We start from the raw sequence: 22,405 nt of genomic DNA on the forward strand, positions 1-22,405 counted from the left end.
TCTTATTCATGAAGTAAAACTTTACTACACTGATTGCACAATTTAAAACTGTAAGGCAATAAAAAATAAACAGTAAACTCAACAACCGATTAGCTGATTTGCTTTGACACATATGTATATCATGTATTTATATACTAAATAAAAAAAATTTCTTGAAATTAATTTCATTTTAATTTGCAAATTCTGTTTTATGGGGGTGCTGAAATATAACTTTGAACAAAGGCACCTCTTACATACAAGCGCAGCACTGTTTCTTTGCATCTTTAATTTAAGGAATAGTTTGTTAACGTTTGCTATGAGGCTATGAATGACTTTTTCAGCAGTTCGTTATAGATTAAGTGTCTCCATTATGAGAGAAAAATAAGAATGATGATGCAATGTGTCTTCTGAATGGAAAAGACCAGGGTTTGATTTTCAACATGAAGAATCTTTATATGGACTTTTTTCCAACTGAAAGTGAGTTAGCCAATATGATAAAGAGATAGTAGGGTTACCACCCTTCCCTTCCTGGAAACTGGTTTTTCACCCCACATACAGAAAAATTAGTCTGAAAACACATACAATTCACAATCAACAATAGTACTTGTGGCTCTTAAATGATGTAATGTAATGGTGGATTGGGTAGTGTTGTACATGGAGGATTAAGTGGTGTATAGGGAGTCGAGTAACCTTATTGCAAGAAGTTCTTGGACTCTAGAGAGATTTCACATAATAATAATACATAAATTATCAAAGCATATTATACTTGACAAGAAATTATATTCTTATTTTAATCCTACACTCCAACATAGGCATCATGACCAGTCTACTTGAATAATGACTTCACATGAATTTCCCTTTCATGCAAAAGCATGATGAGAGAGGCCATGCCCAGATCAGTTTCAACATTTATTATGGTCTCATCAGTGGAAGCTAGACCCAAGAAGATAGTAAGCTTAACCAATAAAAGTCTTCTAAACTAAAACAGCTGATTGATGTGAAGTCAAAGCTACAAGCAGACAGTCATAAAGTTACTTCATGCTTATGCTTTTATATAGGATTAAAACAATAAAATTTCTTGTCAAATATAATATGCATTATAACCAAGCAGAAAAATTTTCCACAGCTATTTCTGATCCAGAATGTTTGTACTTAATTTTTTCCTCCCCTATTAGCACAGTATTATCTAAGTAAGCAGTAACAGGACTGCTGGTAGTGTAGTTAGTATCTGCACCATGATGGGATTTCTTTGGATGTATCATGGCTATAATTTTAGAGCAGCTCGGTTACAGCATGTGCTGGTGTTGTAAAACTGTTTCTATATCATGGGATTATTTTACTTTCAATCTTACAACTGAAAGGTTTTTCTTATAACTAAATTCAGAAATTTTAGTTTTTTTCTGAGATAATGGTACCAAAGTCTAGTAAAGAATAATTGCAAACAAACTACACCTGATAAAATCACAAAAAGTGGGTGAAAATATCTATCAGAAATTAGCCCCAAAATTCCAGAAATTCTAGACATTGAAATTCCAAGATGTGAAGAGGTGAGACAAGTGACTCAAGTTTTAAAAGAGATAATGGGGGCTAATAAGATTTATTACTTCAAACTGTTTGGCACTGGGAAATATTTAGCTGTAGTTAAAAATGTGGAAACTAGGGCCAAACTATCACAGTGTTTTACATTCCAAGTAGAACAATAATTCCTATAGCAGTAGAAAGCCTAGTTAGATCAGTAAAACATCTGTATTACTCATTTTATGACTTATGAGCATAATCTATTTTTGAAAGAACTAACATTTTGAATAATTCAGGGATAACTTTTCTTCATCCAGTCTAGAAAGAACCTTTAGTAAGTTTTTCTATGTTTTCTTAGAAATTATCCTTAAAGTGTATTAGTTGTACTGGAAACAATTTCCTCCTTCACTTAATATGCCTGAACTGGTAGGGCTGAAGTTAGACCCACCTTTTTTGTTCCATCCAAATTATTTACTATTTCTTCAACCTTGCATGGAGCAAATTCATTTCTTTGAGATCCTCAGAGAAGACATCAGGAGACAACTGGAATGCAGATTAAAAGAAGGTATTGACTAATCTATTTTCATCCACTGAATTTTCCAATTTTATGGCATCATCTACTAGGTCTTCTTCCAGTTTTATAAAGTATTCTTTCTTACGTGCATTTTTGAAAATTATGGAGACAACTACCGTGTTTGAATAAAAACTTTAGTTTAATATAACTAAAATCTACATTCGATGTTTCGAACTTTATGTCAAGGTCATCTTCTGGAGCATACAACTATACACAGAAAACAAGCTACACTACAATCAAACTGGTTTGTTAAAGATACTGACCAACCGCTGCAACAATTGTTGGCCTGACCTCTGGTGAAAAAAAAATATATATATATACACATCAACGCTAGAGTCCTATTATTAGTGTTATCTGTTGGTTGTAGGAATACATTGAGCATAACAACAAGTATCTATCTATATACATATATTAACATCATGATTATACTTGTACATTCCAGCCAGTTGGTATGGAATGGTTTCTAATACCAGCTGAAGATTGGCTAGAGTCCTGACTTATGCTGGATCTTATATATTAGGTAGGCTGAATGTGTGCCATCCAGATCTTTGGAATTTTCATGCCATCTTTGTTGTTGATATTTGGGTGGTTTATCAGGATTTCACAGGCATCCTTAAATTTCCTTTCGTACCAGGTTTTTGTGCGGTGTAAAGAGCAGGTGCTTTTCCAGCTGATTTGGTGTAAGGTGTTTCACCATAATGGTTATATTTAATGTGTTCTTTCTTGCGTATAGGGATTGTCCGTCCTGCTTCACCAATGTACGGTAAGTTACAGGTGCAGCAGATGCAATAGACTCCAGGATGTGCTAATGGGAGGAAAGGATCCTTAGAGGAGTTGAATATGGTTTTAAGTTTAGTGGGTGGTTTAAAGGTGGCATTGAGGTTATAATGTTGTAGGATTCTGTTGATTTTTTTCTGATAATCCTTTAATGTATGGGATGGCTATGGTTTTACTATAATCTAGATTCGTTTTTGTTGTTGTTTTATGGAGTATTTTGTTAATAGTATTTTTGTTATAGCCATTATTTATGAATGTGTCACTGATGATTTTTAGTTCTTGTTTCAGGGCTTGCTGGTTAGAGCAAATTGTTGTAGCTCTGTTTTTAAAGGTGTTAATGACTCCATATTTTTGTGATGGGTGGTGGTATGAATTAGCACGTATGTATTGGCCAGTGTGTGTCGGTTTTCGGTAGACCGTGAAGGATAGACTGCCTGAAGGAAGTCGTGTGACTAGTGTGTCTAGGAACAGGAGCGAATTTTGGTTTTCGATTTTGATGGTAAATTGTATGCATTCGTGTTGTTTGCTCAGGTGGCTAAGGAATGTGTTTAGCGTTTGTCGCCCGTGCGGCCAGATCGCGAACACGTCGTCAATATATCTAAGCCAGACTGTCGGTCTTAGCGTGGCGGAATCAAGAGCCCTTTGCTCAAAGATTTCCATGCAGTAGTTAGTGACTGGGTGGGGGTGGGAATAGTGGTGAGCCCATGGCTGCACCTTCTTTCTGTAGGTAAAATTTGTTTTGCCACACGAAGTAACCGGACCGTAGCACGTTTGCAAAGAGGGGCCATAATGTCGGACGGAAATTTGTTCTGTAGTAGGAGAATTGTGTCTGCCTCATGGGCTCACTTTAGTGAGTATGGGCATGGCAAACACGAGGTACCTGATGCTGGACCATGCCTTACTTCATGTAATATACATCTGTTATATTATCTGTAGACTGGTCCTCTACCCTTTTTTCTCCTTATCCCCAATGCTATTAAAGTAATCGAGGGCCAGAGGTGAATCTTTCCTATTTGCTATGTCATTTCGCCTATTACAGCGACCGAATGGAGCAAACTAGCCCCAATAGGTGCCGGTCCCAAGCCCGGATAAATGGCGAGGGTTGACTTCAGGAAGGGCATCCGGTCATAAAACTTCACCCAGCTCTAGATATGATTAAATGATTCGAAAAGAAAGTGATACAAGGGCTAGGGCCGCCCCTAGGAATTTTGCCGCCATTTTCCGTATAGTTGCCCCGTGCAGTAGCAAATTTTGCCACCCCAAAAAACTTGTCGCCCTGAGCAAATGCATGTCTTGCACCATCACTAGAGCCTGCCCTGCTAGAGCATACCCATTAAGCGATGCACAGCCACATCGCCCTACAGCTGCGAGAAGTGGACAAGGGCTACTGCATCAAGAGCGGTTACGGTTAAAGAAGCGAGCTCAGCAAGCGGAGAGAATGTTGCAAGTGGGAACGTTGAATTTTGGAAGAATGACTGGAAGGAAAAGAGAGGTGGCAGACATGATGAGGAAGAGGAAGTTGGACATTTTATATGTACAGGAAACAAAGTGGAAGGGGATAAAAGGCAAAGGAACTGGGAGACAGGTATAAATTGTTCTACTCCAGAGCAAATAAAGAGGGAAGAAATGGTGTCGGAATTATGGTGTGTGGCAGAATGAAGGGTGAAGTACTGGAAGTGGGTAGGAGGAACGACAGGATCATGAGAATGAAACTGGGTCTAGGAGAAGAAGAACTGGTCATCTTATGTATATATGCCCCACAAGTTGGCTGCACAGCAGAAGAGAAAGATGAATTCTGGAACGTGTTAGATGAAGAAATGAGGAAACTGGAAGAAAACGAGATGGTGATTGTTGGAGGAGACTTGAACGGACACATACAGAGACAGAAAAAGGACTGTGAAAGGGTAAATGGTGGCCATGGAGTGGAAATGATGAACCGGGAAGGAAAGAGGATTTTGGACTTTGCATTAGTGTTTGATCTGGCAATTGTGAACTCCTTCTTCTGTAAGAGGGAAGAGCATTTGATAACATTTAGAAGTGGCAACAATAGTTCACAGATTGACTACATTTTGACTAGAAGAAAACATCTTAAGGCAGTAACAAATTGTGAAAGCATGCAAGATGGGCTTGACAAACCATTATAGCAGTTGAAGTTATTACAGCCTATAAAGAATGCCAAACAAGAAAATCCCTAGGACTTGACGGTCTAGGGATAGAACTTTACTATGAGGCCTGGGATTTTATCCTTCCCATTCTAATTATACCTCTTTAATTCTTTTCTCCCTCTCTCCATAGGTCATATACCAAGTAAATTTGTATATGAAGAAAAAGCAGCCAATGACGGTAATTTTGGTGATTAAGATTTTAACAATATCCAGCAAATCAACTGGTACCACATCTTCCAGAAAACTAGGGTGACCAAATGACTACTATCAGTCATTAAAGGAGCACATGCCAATACAGCCTCCAAGTCAGGAGTCCTAATGCGATCACGCCAAAATTCAAAAACAAGTCAAGCAATGTTCCAGAACCTTTTCTGCAGGAAGCAGACAATTTATAAACTGTATAAGGGATAACAAGTCCTACAACTAAGAAGGAAAACGTATTAGCATATGAGGATGACGTAGCAGGCATTTTGAGGGATAATGATTTGATATACATTTATTTATTTACTTATTTAATTTAATTATTTTTTTTTTGGTATTTTGGAAAAATTCAGAAAAATCATTGGACTAATTGCCAATGCTGATAATGAAATTAAAACCTCTAAGAGAGAACCTCTCACCATACTTGGAATTCCCTTCTCCATTTAATATTATCAGTTCGAAAATTTATACACAAAAGCATTTAAACCTTAGAAGAGTGGAGAACTGAGCTGCTTTCCTTATCTACAGAACTTAAACAGCTACGGCACTTAAAACCATTATCTTCCCTGCTTAGTTGTATATTAAATATTATGGATATTACAGAAGCTGAAGAAAAACAATTAATATAGTAAAACTTGTGCAATTTTTTTTATTCCATGATAACCAAGAAGTACAAAAGGAATTTCTTCAACTATCAAGAAGCATGGAGGCTTATGCAAATGGCATAGAAACAAATGGCTTCCAGTGTTAAAATTCTGCTATTTAAGCAATACAACCTCAAAAATCAATAAAATAGTACAGACCAATCACACGTGTGCAGACCTTCTCTAATACTATCTGGATTTTTATCTACCACTATTTTGATTAAATTATTACAATTTCCCAAGAGCTAAGACTGTTCCTAAATACTACAGTATTCTGTATTAACTCTAAGACTGTAACGTCATTCTGGCACCAACGACCTTACATTAATAACAGCAGAATCTAGTATATGAAAATGTTTAACCTCTTCTGCCATGAACTTCCACACCTGGATACTAACAATGACAATTTGTTTAATAACGTATTGAAGTTCCAAGGATATACCCTAAATAGGAGGAGGGATAATGCTTGTAGAACTGCATATGGTTGCCTTCCAGTAAATGCCTTCAAATGGAGATACTGTAACATTACAGATCCAATCTGTGATACCTGCTATAGACTGGAAACAGTAGAATGTACACCCTGCAGCTGTGTCTTTTATGTATATTTGTATGTTCCACTACTCACTCATACACAGTTATTTCCTTTCTATCCTTAAACAAACTAAAATTTAGGCCGCTCTTGAGTTTAGTCACGTGTAATTTCTTTCACTCATAAGGTCTTTGTCTAAGTATGGGACAAGGCCTTAAAATCTACCCTCTGAGACAGTCCGCCTGTTTAATATTGACGAATTTATATTTTGCTGCACCAGCCAATATATAGGATAGATGAGACTCTTATCCAAGGTGGCTCTCTCAGAGTAATAAACTTTCTAACACTAATTCAACTAATTTCAATTCACTTTGTCTTTTCATGCAGTCGTGGTCTAAAATTCAACTTATATTCATATATCTCTCCCGCTAAGTTTGATAATAATTTTATGAGTGGCTATTTGAATTCACAAATCAGGCTAGATTCAGGCGAAAGCTATAAAACATATTTATTTAGGTTTAAAAGATATACATGAGAAAATTAAAGTACACGGTTAACATAATCACTTTCCTAGTAAAATTCTGATATCATTACTAACACAAGAATACATGCATAATAACTAGATCCCCAGAGTTTTTCTACAAACATACAAACTTCTAGCTTAATTTTACATTATCTTCAATCACTCTCTGATCACTACTCATATCTCACAATATGTCTCAGTTATCTCAAACACAGATCCATTCTGGGAGACATTCTTCAAAACAGGGACAGGTCACTGCCAAATTGGGATAATCTCTAAAGTCCATACACAAATTAGCCTTAGAGTTCACACAAATCTTTAATAGGAATTCAGATACTTTAACATTTTTACATTACCGTCCCATGGAATGACTTTCAGTTCTATCATCAGCCTTGTCTGGACATCAAGGAACCTTTGTTCTGCAATTCTCCGGGTCACTTACGATAATAGCATGGCCTGGTTCCTCGAGTCGATAAGGCAATGTGCCACTCTGGACTTTCTCTGGTACTGCGGGCGCACATCTGGATTACCGGTCACTCAATATGGCATAGCTACTCTGTTATGAAGAGATAGCTAACCTTTCCTTGCAAACATCGATAGGCCTCACGACTTCTACGGCCGACTCGGAATCTTCACGTTGGCAGAGAGCGCTGGCCAACATCCACGAGCGCAGGAAACAGGAACCAAAAAGCCTCGTGTGGGGGGAGCTTGACCCTTATATTCTTCCCTTTTTTTCTCGGAGATTCTCGCGCTTAGCTACGTTTTTTACCACACGGCACTCACCCACGTGCGCTGGTGCTCTTCCGAAAATGTGTTCTCACTTCGTTGTCCTTATAATTTCTCTTTCCCTTAGGCCATATGCTATTCTAGACGGCTAGAGTGTGGCCCTTGGACTTTGGCTTACATTCAACTTGCATTCATACAATACATAAAATAGGATGCTCTAATTAAATTCTAATCTTATATAGATTTCTCTATTTGACTCTGTACAAACAGGTTAAATCTCACATTTCTTATGCTAATATTTCTTCAGTTTTGCCTTAAAGTTATAATGTACAATTTTATTTCCTTGCCAAAGCACAACATTCTCTGCCTACAATTAAAGATAATTGTTCCTGAATAGAATTAATCTTTTGTCCCAATTTTTAATTATTCAGGACACAACAGCAGTGAGTGATACTCTTAATGACATTCCAATCATACTGTAGGGGACTTGGACCCCCCCCCCATTTGAGGATATATCAATAAAAAGTTTCCACTGGTTAGTACATGGGACCAAACCAGTTAGTAATAAATCTGTATGTTTTCGGATCAGCTAGAATCAAATCCTGCAGTCACTTATTTTGCCAGTTGACTGGAGGAAGATCAAGTGGCTGCAGAGGGAACTGCTGAGACTATGTATGGATAGGAGACCAAGTTCCCTCTGAATGGGCATCATGTTCGCAAGTCTGTCACCTCTCATTGCATGTCGCATTTTCTTTTTATCTCTTCTCCCCCACATATAATGGATCACAATGCAAAGAACACAACCCATAAAAAACAATGAAAATAAAACCAAAACACTCCCAATTAATCCATCAACATTAATTCTTACCAAAAAAAAAAAAAAAAGTTTCTGCATCAACTTCAACATCTCTGGCCAGAAACAACAATATAAAGAATGTGACCCACTAACACCTACAGTCATCTAAACCAGATTTACTATTCTTATCAGAACCCCAACTGGCAACCTCAAGGGCAGTACATTTGTGCATTCATCAAAACTGATATACCATGCCAGATATTGCAAATCCTTGCACCCTCACCCTATGTTTGAGCTGCTTTAGCTCAAAATTTCACTATCAAACTAGCCTGTCCTTTTCATAGGTTCTCTCTACTGCTCTCTCTCAACTCTACCCATCCCTCTAAAGCTCAACTTTCTACAGTTGAAATACCCTAACAGTGAGGTCATCAACATCCAAAACTCAAATTGGCTTCCCTTCTGCAGTTTCACCAAACAAGCAGGCAGGGATGCAAAGGCATCTGTTATTGGCAATGATCTATTATAGATTGTCAATCTCCCTACTAGAATACCTGACAACCCTTTCCAATTTGCCAATACACTTAATCTCGTCCTAACAAGCTTCCCTTTCAAGTATACTATGGATGTCAGTTCTCTTGGTAACTCAGATAACAACCTCATACAACTCTCTTTTGCCACAGAACAATCCTCATCTACTAGCTCTCAGTTCTGTGCCCTTTGGTACTACAAGGGAACCAAATGGGATGATCTCTGTGACTTCTATTCGTCCTTCACATGGTCTGAATAACACCTGCTCAGACTGAATAACAGAAATCATCCTCACAGGAATGAAGGCCCTTCATCCTTTATTCCACTCCACATTCATGGCAGCCACCAAAGCCTTGGTTCTCAAAAAAGTGTGGCAACGCAGTAAACAAAAAAAACCTCTGCATACTACAAATGGATCAAAACTACAGCTGCTGACCACATCAATACTGCAGTTCACAACAGTTGTAAAAGAATTATCACCAAATCCAAATCAGACTTTGAATTTTCCTGTTCAACTGGCAGTCGCTCCTCCTTGTCCTGTGCCAAGGCCATTGGGCACAACTTTTGCCAATCCAGGTTTCCACCACTCTCACATTCGGATGGTACTGTAGTCAGTTGACTTAAAGACAAGGTCAATTTACTTGAATCAATCTTCTCTTCTAATTCCTGTATTGATGCTTGGTTAAAGTTTCTCTTCACTCCAGAACTGCTCTTTTCATGTCACCCATAGTCTTCTGCCAGAAAGAAATTCAAAGAATCCTTAATAACCTGAACACAAAGAAGGCATCTGGTCCTGATGATATCACACCTATTGTGTTAAAAACTTATACCCCAGAACTAATACCTATCCTGTACTGCCTCTTCAATCTATTCTATACAACTGGCATCTACTTTACAACATGGGAACAGGCCCACATTTAGCCCATCTCAAGAAAGGTGTTAAAACTCAAACAACAAATTGCTGTCCAATTGCTTCACTTCTGTTCTATCTAAAATTATGGAAAAGGTCATCAACGACCAACTCTTGAACCAAACAGAGACCTACCAATTAATCAGTGACTGGCAGTACGTATTTTGTCACTTGCAATCTGCAGCCAATTTTCTAGCTTTCACAGCCCATCTCTGGTTTCATGGCTTGAGTCCAGAGATGGGCGGTGAAAACTAGAAAATTGGCTGCAGATTGCAAGTGACAAAATTCAGAGAAACTCATGGTTGCCCTCGACATTTTAAAGACATTTGATGAGATTTGGTACAGGGACCTACTTAGCAAACTGCCATCCTATCGTCTACCTTCCACACACTGCAACTGGATCACCAACTTTCACACTGGTTCACTCGCTAAATGTCATCATGGTGGATGACTTCCTCTTCTCAGATTTCCCCACCAATGCAGGAGTAACCCAGGGTTCCATTCTTTCACTCACTCTCTTCGTCATGTATAAAAATGAGCTGCTCTAACAGACTTCCAATCCTGTCCATAGCTTTGCCAATGAAAATTCACTCTATTCCTTCTTTTCATTTGGCAAATCTTGTAGTGCTCAAGTGTTAGATTCTCAAGCTTCACTATGCCAATGTCATGAACTCTGATCTCCTAGCTATATCCCAATGAGGTAAGGACAACCTTCTAGACCTTCAACTGCCAAAACTCAGTCCTGTCTGATCTCCCACAAGAAAGGGTTTACATCCCTCTTCCTTGCCTTCATTAATACCCAGATATCCAAACACAAACCAATTTCCCTTCTTGGACTGACCTATAACACCCAACCTTTCCTGGCACAAACACATTTCAACTATTGCTTCTGCAGCTGCCAAAAAACTTGGGGTAAATTTCTGCACAAGATGCTACTTCACACATTCACAGATGCTGACTCTAAATTTCAAATGCATCTGTCTAACCATTGAATATTGCTCCCATATATGGTGGTGCACCAAAATCCTCTCTAAGATTGCTTGATTCTATCCAGAAGAGTAAAGCTGGCTAATTAATGATCCCTCTCTCACACACATATTCACTTCAATCCATCTCTCACAGTCGTTCAGTTTCTGCTTTGTGTCTCTTCTCCAGATACTTTTATGGACAGTGCTCTGCTGAATCGGTCACTATTATTCCTCCACATTCCACCAAAATCAAAATTCGCATCCCTCTTCCTTGCCTTCATTAATACCCATATATCCAAACACAATCTGATTTCCTTTCTTGGACTGACCTACACCCAACCGTTCCTGGCACAAACACATTTCAACTATTGTTTCTGCAGCTGCCAAAAAACTTGGGGTAAATTTCTGCACAAGATGCTACTTCACACCTTCGCAGATGCTGACTCTAAATTTCAAATGCATCTGTCTAATCAAATCTGTCTAACCATGGAATATTGCTCCCATATATGGTGATGCACCAAAATCCTCTCTAAGATTGCTTGATTTTATCCAGAAGAGTAAATCTGGCTAATTAATGATCCCTCTCTCACACACATATTCACTTCAATCCATCTCTCACAGACGTTCAGTTTCTGCTTTGTGTCTCTTCTCCAGATACTTTTATGGACAGTGCTCTGCTGAATCGGTCACTATTATTCCTCCACATTCCACCAAAATCATTAGAACAAGAGTCACTGCTAATGAACATCCTTTTACAGCCCATCATACAACTCACCAAACCAACTTCACTGTCTCCTCTTTCATTCCGTCTACTTCTGTTCTTTGGAACAGCCTCTCCCACTCTGCCTTCCAAAAAGAATACAATCGTTAGTTGTTCAAAAAAAAACGGTAAAGAAATTCATCCTTTCTTCTTATCCTCTTGCCCACATGGCACTGATCTGCTATAAGTCTTTTGACTTTGTGTGTGGGCCAGATATAAAAACAAACAGCAATATTTTGTAATTAAAATGAAAAGCCAAACGGCTAGTTTTCTGGCAACTTAATAGATATTAAAGGGATAAAAATCCTATGTTGTTATATAGCCAGTAAGTGAAACTCAAGATCGAGAACTACGATCTATGAGTTTCAATGCCGAAAAACAATCGACGAAGGCAATTCAAAGCAAAGGTGGAGCAAGATCCCTCACTATTCTTGATATTCTCTCATAATGTAAAACACAGCTCCTAGAAGAGAATTACATTATGAGAGAATATCAAGAATAGTGAGGGAGCTTGCTCCACCTTTGCTTCGAATTGCCTTCGCCGATAGTTTTTCGGCATTGAAACTCATAGATCGTAGTTCTCAATCTTGAGTTTCACTAACTGGCTATATAATAACATAGGATTTTTATCCCTTTAATACCTATTAAGTTGCCAGAAAACTAGCCGTTTGGCTTTTCATTTTAATTACAAAATATAAGCACCTTTATGGCATTCGTATAGTGAAGGTATGTAAGTTCTTTTCACTAAGCTTTGATATCTTCCAGGTCTACCTACTCACTGATGAGACCTCAAAAAAGGTTGAAACCGGTCTGGGTAGTAACCTCTCCTCATAATGTAATGACAGTATTACATCTCCTAGGAGCTGTGTTTTACATTATGAGAGAATATCAAGAATAGTGAGGGATCTTGCTCCACCTTTGCTTCGAATTGCCTTCGCCGACAGTTTTTCGGCATTGAAACTCATAGATCGTAGTTCTCGATCTTGAGTTTCACTTACTGGCTATATAACAATATAGGATTTTTATCCCTTTAATATCAAACAGCAATATGTAATGTTGCTTTACAATATTGCACTATGGAAATTTTATTCCTCAGTCCATTGATTTTTATATTTAGAAAGAGGAGATAAAATTTTATATCTAGGAGATACCAAATTTTTGGTTAGGTGGCATTAACTGCCTACATTATGCAATATTCATCAGGGAAATAAAATTTTGTCTATTCTTATTATGAGAGGTTTCACACAGATTTCATCCTCTTAGTCCAATGTAATCTTATGGTTAACAAAGGATGACTGGAAAGCAATTCTAGGCAGAGATGGCCAACTGATGATTAATTTAGAAAAAGCTAATTAGTTCCAATTGGTAGTTTGGTTGTTCAGCTGCATGAGAGCGGTGAAAACGGATAGCCATTGGCTAAATGTGATATAAAAAAGCTGAGGTCTTTTTTTTCTGTCTGTCTTTTCCATCTCCTAATGCTATATGCCTGCACCCCATATGCTACTCTAACACTATGATGAACACATTGTTTACTTTTTCACCTACATAAAGATCAAACTGGGCTTTCCCATAATGCATTTGCATTATGGGATACTAAGGCAACTGCAGCTGTGAAGTTGAGAGCCTCTTCATACAAGTAGACTAGTCACCGAGACATTTTATGCTTGGGTAAAGAATTAAAACCAAAATATAATTCATTGTCAAGTATAATACACTCTCTGCCCAAAAAGAAACCGAACTTTTCGAAAACAGAAGAAACAAGTGGCGCCACCTGTTGTATCTTTTTTGTTGTCAAAAGTGGCAACCTTCATTAGTGTTGTGTCAACTGTTTATGATATTTGTTTCATTAGAAGCCAAGTTATAGTGCCAAGAGCGACTGTGTTTTTACGAACGGTCGGAAAATGAGTTTCAAATAGAGAGCGGCGATTGACTTTTGTGTTAAACTTGGTGAAACTTTTACAGAAACGCAAAGGTTTCAAAGAGTATACAGTGATGAATGCTTATCCCATACTCAAGTTTATGAGTGGTTTAAATGATTTCAAAGTGGCCGTGAGACACTTGAGGAAGACGAAAAGCCAGGCCATCCAATAACTATACTGAGCAAAGTTAACATCCAAAAAGTGTGTGATTTCATCAAACAAAACCTGAAGTCGTCTGTGAGATTGATTGAAGTTGAATTGGGGGTTCCAAAATCAACTGTGCACAACATTTTGACAGAGTTTAGGCCTTTGTAAATTGAATTCGCGATTTGTTCCCCACAAGTTGACCGACAACCAAAAAATGTATTGAATTGAACATTGCAAGGACCTCATTAAAACTGCTTGTAAGGACTCAAACTTCCTTGAAACGATCGTTACTGGTGATAAAATGGAGTGTTTTGAGTATGAGCCTGAAACAAAGTGCTGAGTGGAGACCACCAGAAAAGGGGCATCCGAAAAAAAGTTGCTTGGAGAAGTCAAAAGTAAAGACAATGCTGATTTGTTTCTACGATTCCAAGAGCATTATCCACAAAGAATTTTTTTGCCTGGTCAAATGGTCAACGGTGAATTTTTTTTCTTGAAGTTTTGAAGTGATTGATAGCGAGAATTTGACGCATACGGCATGAATATCGTGATGCAGGCAGCTGGTTGCTTTTACGCACCACCTCATCGTTTGAATGCGAGACAGTTTTTGAGCAAAAACCAAGTTTGTGTGTTGGATCACTCCCCGTATTCACCTGATTTTAGCACCCTGTGACTGCTTTCTCTTCCCCCGACTTCATTTGCTGATGAAAGGAAAGCAATATGACACCATTGAAAGCGTTCAAGTGGCAGTACCCACAACCTCAAGAGTATCCCAAAAACAGATATAAAAAACTTATTTAACGAATTCATTGACTGTGCCAAACTTATCAAAGCTGAGGGAGAGTATATTGATTGAAATAAATGATTTGAATAATTATAATTGGCCTGTGTTTTATTTTCTATCAAAAGTTCGGTTTCTTTTTGCACAGAGGGTGTATATTCAATATATGTATATTGAATTATTTGTCATAAAAAAATTATATCTTACCCTGAATTCAATTAACTTATGAGAATATTTTTTATCTGCATTTTTGAACATATCACTTTCTAGTTGTCCACTTAACATTTTTAAATTCTCTTCCAGTGATTTTTGTCTTCCTTCGCTCTGTTGACGATCACCGATTAGTTTTTTTTCTCTATTTGCAAATTCTTGTTTTCGGCTGAAATATATGAAATAACTGAAGATAGAACAACAACAACAACAAAAAATAATAATAACAATAGTGCTGGATGATATATTAAACACATCTATTTATAAAAACCAAGTGGATATTAAATCCAGCATTATTGCAATAATACAGAAACTATAAATGTTTCGTACGAAATTTGACCAGAGAGCTTACGGAAATACAATCGGCAGTGTTTATGAGTTGCCCTAACCAGACCGTATAGGAGACATTCCCGCTATAAAAGCATCCATATACATGCCTCCTATTGGTCCATTTTAATAAGGTTTCACTGGCCTAACAGCTGTTTCAAACTGGTTCGTTTTTGTCAGAGACCAGGCAGAAACCTTAAGAGAGCAAAAACTCTCAGTACTAAGCAACTTGAAACATCGGAGAGGTGTATTTTTCGTAAGCAAACTCTCGGTCATGCGTAAAAGTATTTGCTAAAATAAAGAGCTAAAAGGCTTCACTTTCCCGATGCAAAATTTATAAAAACCAAGTGGATATTAAATCCGGCATTATTTTAAAGCAGAATATAGAAACTATAAAAGTTTTGTATGAAATTTGACAAGAGCTTACAGGAATACACTCACCAGTGTTTACGAGAAGCTCTAGCTGGACCTTATAGGAAACATTCCCACTATGAAAGCATCCATATATTTGCCTCCTATTGGAACATTTTAATAAGGTTTCACTGGCTCAGCTGTTTCAAACTGGTTGAAAAAGCTTTGTGCAAGATGGGTGCCGTGCTTACTCACAGCAGATCAAAAATGCATGAAAATCTCTGAACAGTGCTTAGAGCATTTGAATAAGAATAAAACTGATTTTGTGCATTGTTTTTTTTTTCACTATGGATGAGACTTGGATTCACCATTACACACCAGAATCCAAACGGCTGTCAAGACAGTGGACAGAAGCCAGTTATTCAGTGCCAAAGAAGGCAAAGTCGGTGACATCAGCAGGAAAGGTCATGGCATCGGTGTTTTGGGATGCTAAAGACATTTTGTTTATTAATTATCTTGAAAAGGGTAAAACAATAACTGCGAAATATTATTCCGAACTTTTAACCAGACTAGACAAAAAAATTTGTGAAAAAAGACCCGGTTTGCAGAAGAAAAAAATCATCTTTAATCAGGACAACACACCTGTCCACAAAGGTATTTTGGCAATGGGAAAATTTAGGGATCTGCACTATGAATTGTTGGAACATCCACCCTATTCCCCAGATTTGGTTCCCTTTGACTTCTATCTCTTCCCAAAACTAAAACTCTTCCTCGCTGGTCAGCGTTTTTCTTCGAATCAAGAGGTGATTGCAGCTGTAGAGGGGATATTTTGCAGATCATACTGAGAACCACTACAGGGATAATGGCACTGAAACATCACTGGAATAAATGTATTGATGTTAAGGGAGATTATGTCGAAAAATAAAAATAATTTTGAAATAATAAATTTGTTTTTTCATTGTTAGGCTGAGAACTTTTCAGACCACCCTCGTCTCGTACTCTACACAATATTTTCCTTTAACTCCTGCTTAATGACATTACTCATCCCTCTAACTTCTACTGATTTATCCTACAGACCATGAATATATAGCCTGATACTAATGCTTATATACATACATCTTGCATGCACTGTAGGAGATAGATAATTAAGGAATATATAAAGAGTCCCATTTCTCTATGCAAGTTGCAAGGTGTGTCATACTTTAATATGACAAAATACCATTTTCTTGCATGAATATGTTTAGAAGTATTTAATGATGGGTAATAGAGAGAGGAGAGAATCCAGTAGCAAATGACTAAGATAGTAATAAGGATGGAGGATACTCCCTGTGAGAATATTTGGATCTTCAAGCATGATCAGATTTCTCTTTTTGGGTTGAATTACACCTCTAGCCTGTCTTTACACAAACACATCAATCACCAGAGTCCTCCAAAACTTAGATGTGCTTTCTGTTCAAGATACTATTTCTCACCTATGCAAATGTTAGCTCTGGATTAGAGATAGATGTTGAAGTTTTTCCACCTAGTTATACGATAGATTAAAGATGCCAAGAAATTATATTCTTGGTTTAATCCTTTATCCAAGTGTAAGCAAACAGTTAGTGCCTGAAGTAATTCAGGACTGGGGAACTCATATATGGAAGTTAATGACTTCACATTACTTGCCTTAGTATCCCATAATGCAAGGCACATATCCTTACAGACATGTATAATGCTATGCATTATTTGAAGAGAGATCAGTTTTGACCTTTACTGAGGTCAAATCAGTGGGAGCCAGACCCAGAGGAAATATAAGCATAGCATCACTGGCCAGAAGGGTAAAGCAAGATGCATTTTTTTAAAAAATTCCCTGCTGTCTGATAGGGGGCAAACTGAAGAGGAAAATTTATGAGCGATAAGCTCACCCTGGGGGGGGGGATGGAGATTACTCATCATTGCTTGTATTTAGGATGGTTTTTGGCTTCTTGTGTTTGAAGAGGCTGTTTCATCATACTTTGCAGCATGTTTCACTAGAGATCTTTAAGAATTTTGCCACTGTAGAATGCAGCGTATAGATGAAAGGGATGTTTGTATCTCTATGCAGTTGCCTTTGATGTGTGGGTTGAAGGCTAATCTTTTGTCCAGAATTATCCCGAGATATTTTGTTTCTGTTTGCCAGGGAATTTTGGTGTTGAACAGGTAAAGGTCCCCCTTGGAAGATGCCAATCTTCTAGTGAAAAGCATTGAAATACTCTTTTAGGGATTCACTTGTAATCTCCATTTGGAGAACCATTGTTTTAGTAGATATTCTTGCTGTTTTTTTGGTGACAAAATGTGGCTGTAGAGATCTTGCCAGTATTGCTGTGTCATCTGCATAGAGGGCTAAGATGGATGACATTGGATTGTATGGGAGTCTGCCATATATATCAAGAACAAGATCGGTGCCAGTAGGAACCCCTGGGAAACTCCTGCTGAGATCCGTCGCTGGGTTGAAACTGTTCCATTTATTTTGACTTGTATGTGTCTGTCCTGGAGGTATGATTTAATTAGGTGGACCATTTCTGTTGGTATGCCAGCTGAGATAAGTTTATGTAGTAATCCAAAGTGCCATAACTTATCAAAAGCTTTTGCTATGTCAAGGAAGACTGCTCCAGTGTGTTGATGCCAATTGTAGACGGTGCTGATGTACTCAATTAGTCTATGAATTTGTTTAGTGTTGTGATGTCGTCGAAAGCCAAACTGTTCCTTTGGAAGGATATTTAACTCGTTTACTGCGGCTTGGAGTTTGGAGAGAATGATTTTTTGGCAATTTTGCCTAAGTTTGAGATCAGGCTGATGGGTTGATAGCTTTCAGGCAGGTGTGGATCTATACCTGGTTTATGCACTGGGACCGCATCTGCAACTTTCCAATAGGAGGGACAGTATCTGAATCTGAACATGGCATTAATTATTGTGGTGAGATGTACAATCACTCTTCGGGACAGCAGTTTAATAATTCTATTCGTAATGTCATCAGGACCGGGGGCTTTATTCTTCAGCTTCTTTATGACTTCGTAGATTTCCGCTGATGAGGTGGTTGCAGGTATCGGGGAGTTTTAGTAAGTATCTGACATGGTGGTGGATTTTGTAGATATGATTGATGTCCAGGTCCTCATATGCAGGGTTACACTGTTTTTCTAGATTTCTTACTATCTCTTCTGCATCCGTGTGTACGAGGCCCTGGTCTGACTTGAGAGTGGGAAGAGGTTTGTTTTGTTTCTGAGGTTTCTTAATATTTTCCAGATGGAGTGTTCGCTGGGTGATATAGAAGCTAGTTTGACTTCCCATGTTATATAAGGTTGAAGTAATGCAGAAGTCATATTTCCATATGAGTAGCCAAAAGGTGTCACATCTCATTAAAATACTCTGGATTAGAGATAGATGTTGGAGGTTTTTCAACTTGGTTGTACTATAAATTAAAGATATCAATAAATGATATTCTTGTTTTAAATCCTTTATCCATGTGTAAGTAAACAAAAGTTTGTGCTTGAAGTAATTTTAGGACTGGGCAACTCGTACATAGAAGTTAATGACTTCACATCACTTGCTTTCGTCCATATACATGTCCGTAAGGATATGTACTTTGCATTATGGGATACTAAGGCAAGTGATGTGAAGTCATTAGCTTCTACATATGAGTTGCCCAATTCTGAAATTACTTCAGAATAATGCAGTAATAAAGGATTAAACCAAGAATACAAGAATATAATTTCTTGGTATCTTTAATTTATAAATGTTAAGTCTGTATAAATTCCACATTCACCCAATCTTGGACTACTTCACATGGTTGGAATAGTTCACCACAGACATCCCTATGAATGATTAATGCTATACAGAAGAAGTCAATATAATTAATTGATGATCCTCCATCCCACTACCTTCACATGAAGTGACCCCCAGTCAGGTTCTACGTGCCTGTATTATGCTCTTCTGTAGTGATGTTCAGCTGAACTAATCACTACCATCATTCTTCCCCTCTCTTCTAAATTAATAAAACAAAGTAACAGTTGAACATACCAATTTACTGTTCAGCTTCAAACCTGCCAAACCAATATATTTCTTTTGTTTCATACCATCTTCCTCTTTTCTTTACGACTGTCTCCCTCACTATGTCTTCTCCAAAGACTGCAACCTTTGGAGTTGTTTGGCAACAAGTAAACAGGTTTCTTAATTTTACTTAATCAGTTTGTCGACACATGGCACTGTGTGCTGTAGGCAGGGCTCAACAAATGTGCTTACCGATTAGTCCACAGTGAGTAGATTTTGCTAGCTAGCAAATAGCTGCAGACCAGACAAATAAAATATTTTTCAATTATTAAATTAATGCAGCCAAAAAAGTAAAATAATCTAATAAATCAATGATTAGTTTTGTGCAATACTATTTACCTCTTCAGATTGATATAATAAATATAGAGGTATTAACATGATATCATGAGCCGTTATTTCAGGATAATACATATTTTACATATTTTGTCTCACAACCTAATTCATCAATATGTAGATCTCTTATGTATGCTGCCAAGAGTTGATTTAATATCATGCCTTGGTTTTTATTATATTTTTCTCCACATCTGACACGTTCTTTTAGATGGATTTCTCCATAATGGCTTGTCTCTTCAACATACCAAACACCACAATTAGATTTTATAAACTCCTGGTCTCTTCATAGGTTGATGTGGTTGTTCTGACAATCTTAACTTTGTGGAAAATATTTTAAGAGGACTAAAGGTAACTTTTAAGTCACATTCTTGTAAGACTTTTGCAATTTTGTCTGTGACATTCTTGATATAACAAAGAAACTGAACCTCTGTAGTTGTCTAGTTGTTATCTTAGAGTATGTGTTCGTTTATTATTATTATTACGTGACACCTCCATGGAGTCCAAGGACTCATCGAGGGAGGGCTTCCACACTCAATCTACCAACTACAACAAACCACAGCTACACAAATGCCATCTACTGTCATCAACCACCACCACTAATATTTTCACAGACAATCACAAACATCCATGCCCATGGCGGAATTCAAACCTGCGTCTTTTGGTGGGATAGTGGGTACACTAATCATTCGGCAATATATGGTAGTAATAGTTTTGATGTTGTAACCATTAATAATGAACACATAAATCTGGATTGGATGTGGATGACAAGCATCGGCAGATTAGCACAATGACTGCAGACCAAGCACTTATTATTGGGGACTTCAACTGGGTATATAAATTGAAGGAGGAAAGGGCACATGGCAAAATGGATAATGGAATTTATACAGTTACAAAGGGATAATTACCTGAAATAGCATGTGATGGAGGGGATCAGGGGTTTGATAGTGTTGGATCAGGTAACAGCATCAGAAGATCTATCTATCTAGTTGTTATCTTAGAGTCTGTGTTGGTTTATTATTATTATTATGTGACACCTCCAGGTAAGAGAGTTGCTACAGTAGCAACTATACCACCAATTGGGGAAAGTGACCACACAGTCTTGTCCTGGAAGGTTGCTTAACATGTGGAATTTTCAGTCAAGAAAGGGTTTATGTGGAACCACAAAGCTGGTGATTATGACAAACTCGGGAGGCAACTTGGAGCAGTGCCATGACATAAGAAGCTACAGGGAATGAATGTCATCAGTGCATAGGAAGCAGTCAGGGATTGTTTGAGTAAGGCAATATCAGACTGCACACCCAGGATCAGGTGAATAAACCAAGTAGGGATTAAGTGGATGAGTAGCAATATAAACAAACAGATGATCAACATGCTCATGAGCAATGTAAGGCACAAGCAAGGATAGCAAGTATTGTAATGAAGGCTAAACAAGATTGTGAGGGAAAATTAGCTAAGCCAAAGTAAATATAAGAGTTTTTTTTGCTACATAGCCAGTAAGAGAAAGAATGAATATGGAGAGATAACTTAACTCAGTGCTGATGGTAGGAAAGTGACAGCAGCAGAAGAAATAGTTCAATTACTAAGTAAGAAAGGCTTATACGCTGGTTAAATATGATTATTAAATACTTAAGGAATTGACAGTGTATACTAGAAATATAAATTAAGTCAAACTTTAATATATACCTTCCAATATTTCAGCAACGTCACTTTGCTATCTTCATGGGAACCTAAGATAAAGACACGTGCACGCAAGTACTACACAACAGTAAATGAGAAACGGAGCGAGGAAGCTACCGTTTTCCTAAAGTCCTGATGATGCCCCCTAGCGGGCTATATTAGGTGTTCTTGGCATTTGGGCTGATGTCCTCATGATGTATGGATGCATGAGACCTCCCCAAATTTGGGGCGGTCGCATGCATCCAAATTTGTTGTGGCTTTCTTCACCTTATTCTGTTGCAAGTATCCAGAGCATCATCTGCAAGCCCAGAGTGACTGTACTGGTGAAATCCTTGTGGTCTGAGATTCTGATATTTGCTGTCCTGCCTGTTTGGCCAAAACAGGACAATTTACAGCTGCAAGGGACCTGGTATACACCAGGTATGTCTTTAGTGGAGCGGATAAGGGATGCCTAAGGTGGAATGTGGAAGAAAGCCACAGTAATGTACTGCAGCAAGTTCAAATATGAAAGATTATTCATTGAATCAGCCTGAGTCCTTAGGAACATGCCAAACCTCAACAAATTTGGATGCATGAGACTGCCCCAAATTTGGGAAACATACATCAGAAGAACTTCAGCCCAAAGGCCAAGAACACCTAATATAGCCCATTAGGGGGCATCATCAGGACTTTAGAAACACGGTAGCTTCCTCGCTTCGTTTCTCATTTGCTGTTGTGTAATACTTGCGTGTACATGTCTTTATCTTAAGTTCCCATGAAGATGGCAACGTGACGTTGACGAAATATTGGAAAGTATTACATATTTCTAGTATACGCCATCAATTCCTTAAGTATTTAATAATCATACTAAGTGATCACTTCACAAGGGTATATCATCCAGGTAGATGAACTGGAAAATATCAATGTGAATACATCAATGAGCTTTTTTTTTTTTTTTTTATGTTGGGCCCATACACAAGCGGTTGGTTGATCAACCTATAGTACATCAGTAGTATGGTAT

The 22,405-nt window shown here is 37.8% G+C and overlaps 1 protein-coding gene across 5 annotated transcripts in view; it reads right to left on the bottom strand.

The window, feature by feature from the left end:
- rad50 (DNA repair protein rad50) overlaps positions 1 to 22,405 on the bottom strand; it is a 664,851-nt gene that overhangs the window by 74,309 nt on the left and 568,137 nt on the right. For all 5 annotated transcript variants that reach the window (XR_016548684.1, XR_016548685.1, XM_090396855.1 and 2 more), the window contains exon 33: positions 14,650 to 14,821. Coding sequence is in view for 3 of the 5 variants with exons in the window: in XM_090396855.1 (XP_090252981.1) it covers positions 14,650 to 14,821 (172 nt within the window). In the remaining 2 variants the exon portion in view is untranslated. The remainder of the gene's footprint in view (positions 1 to 14,649; positions 14,822 to 22,405) is intronic.

This window comes from Typopeltis vanoorti, chromosome 8, assembly GCF_054136105.1.
Source record: "Typopeltis vanoorti isolate ZY-2024b chromosome 8, IOZ_Tvanoo_1.0, whole genome shotgun sequence".
NCBI lineage: Eukaryota > Metazoa > Arthropoda > Arachnida > Uropygi > Thelyphonidae > Typopeltis > Typopeltis vanoorti.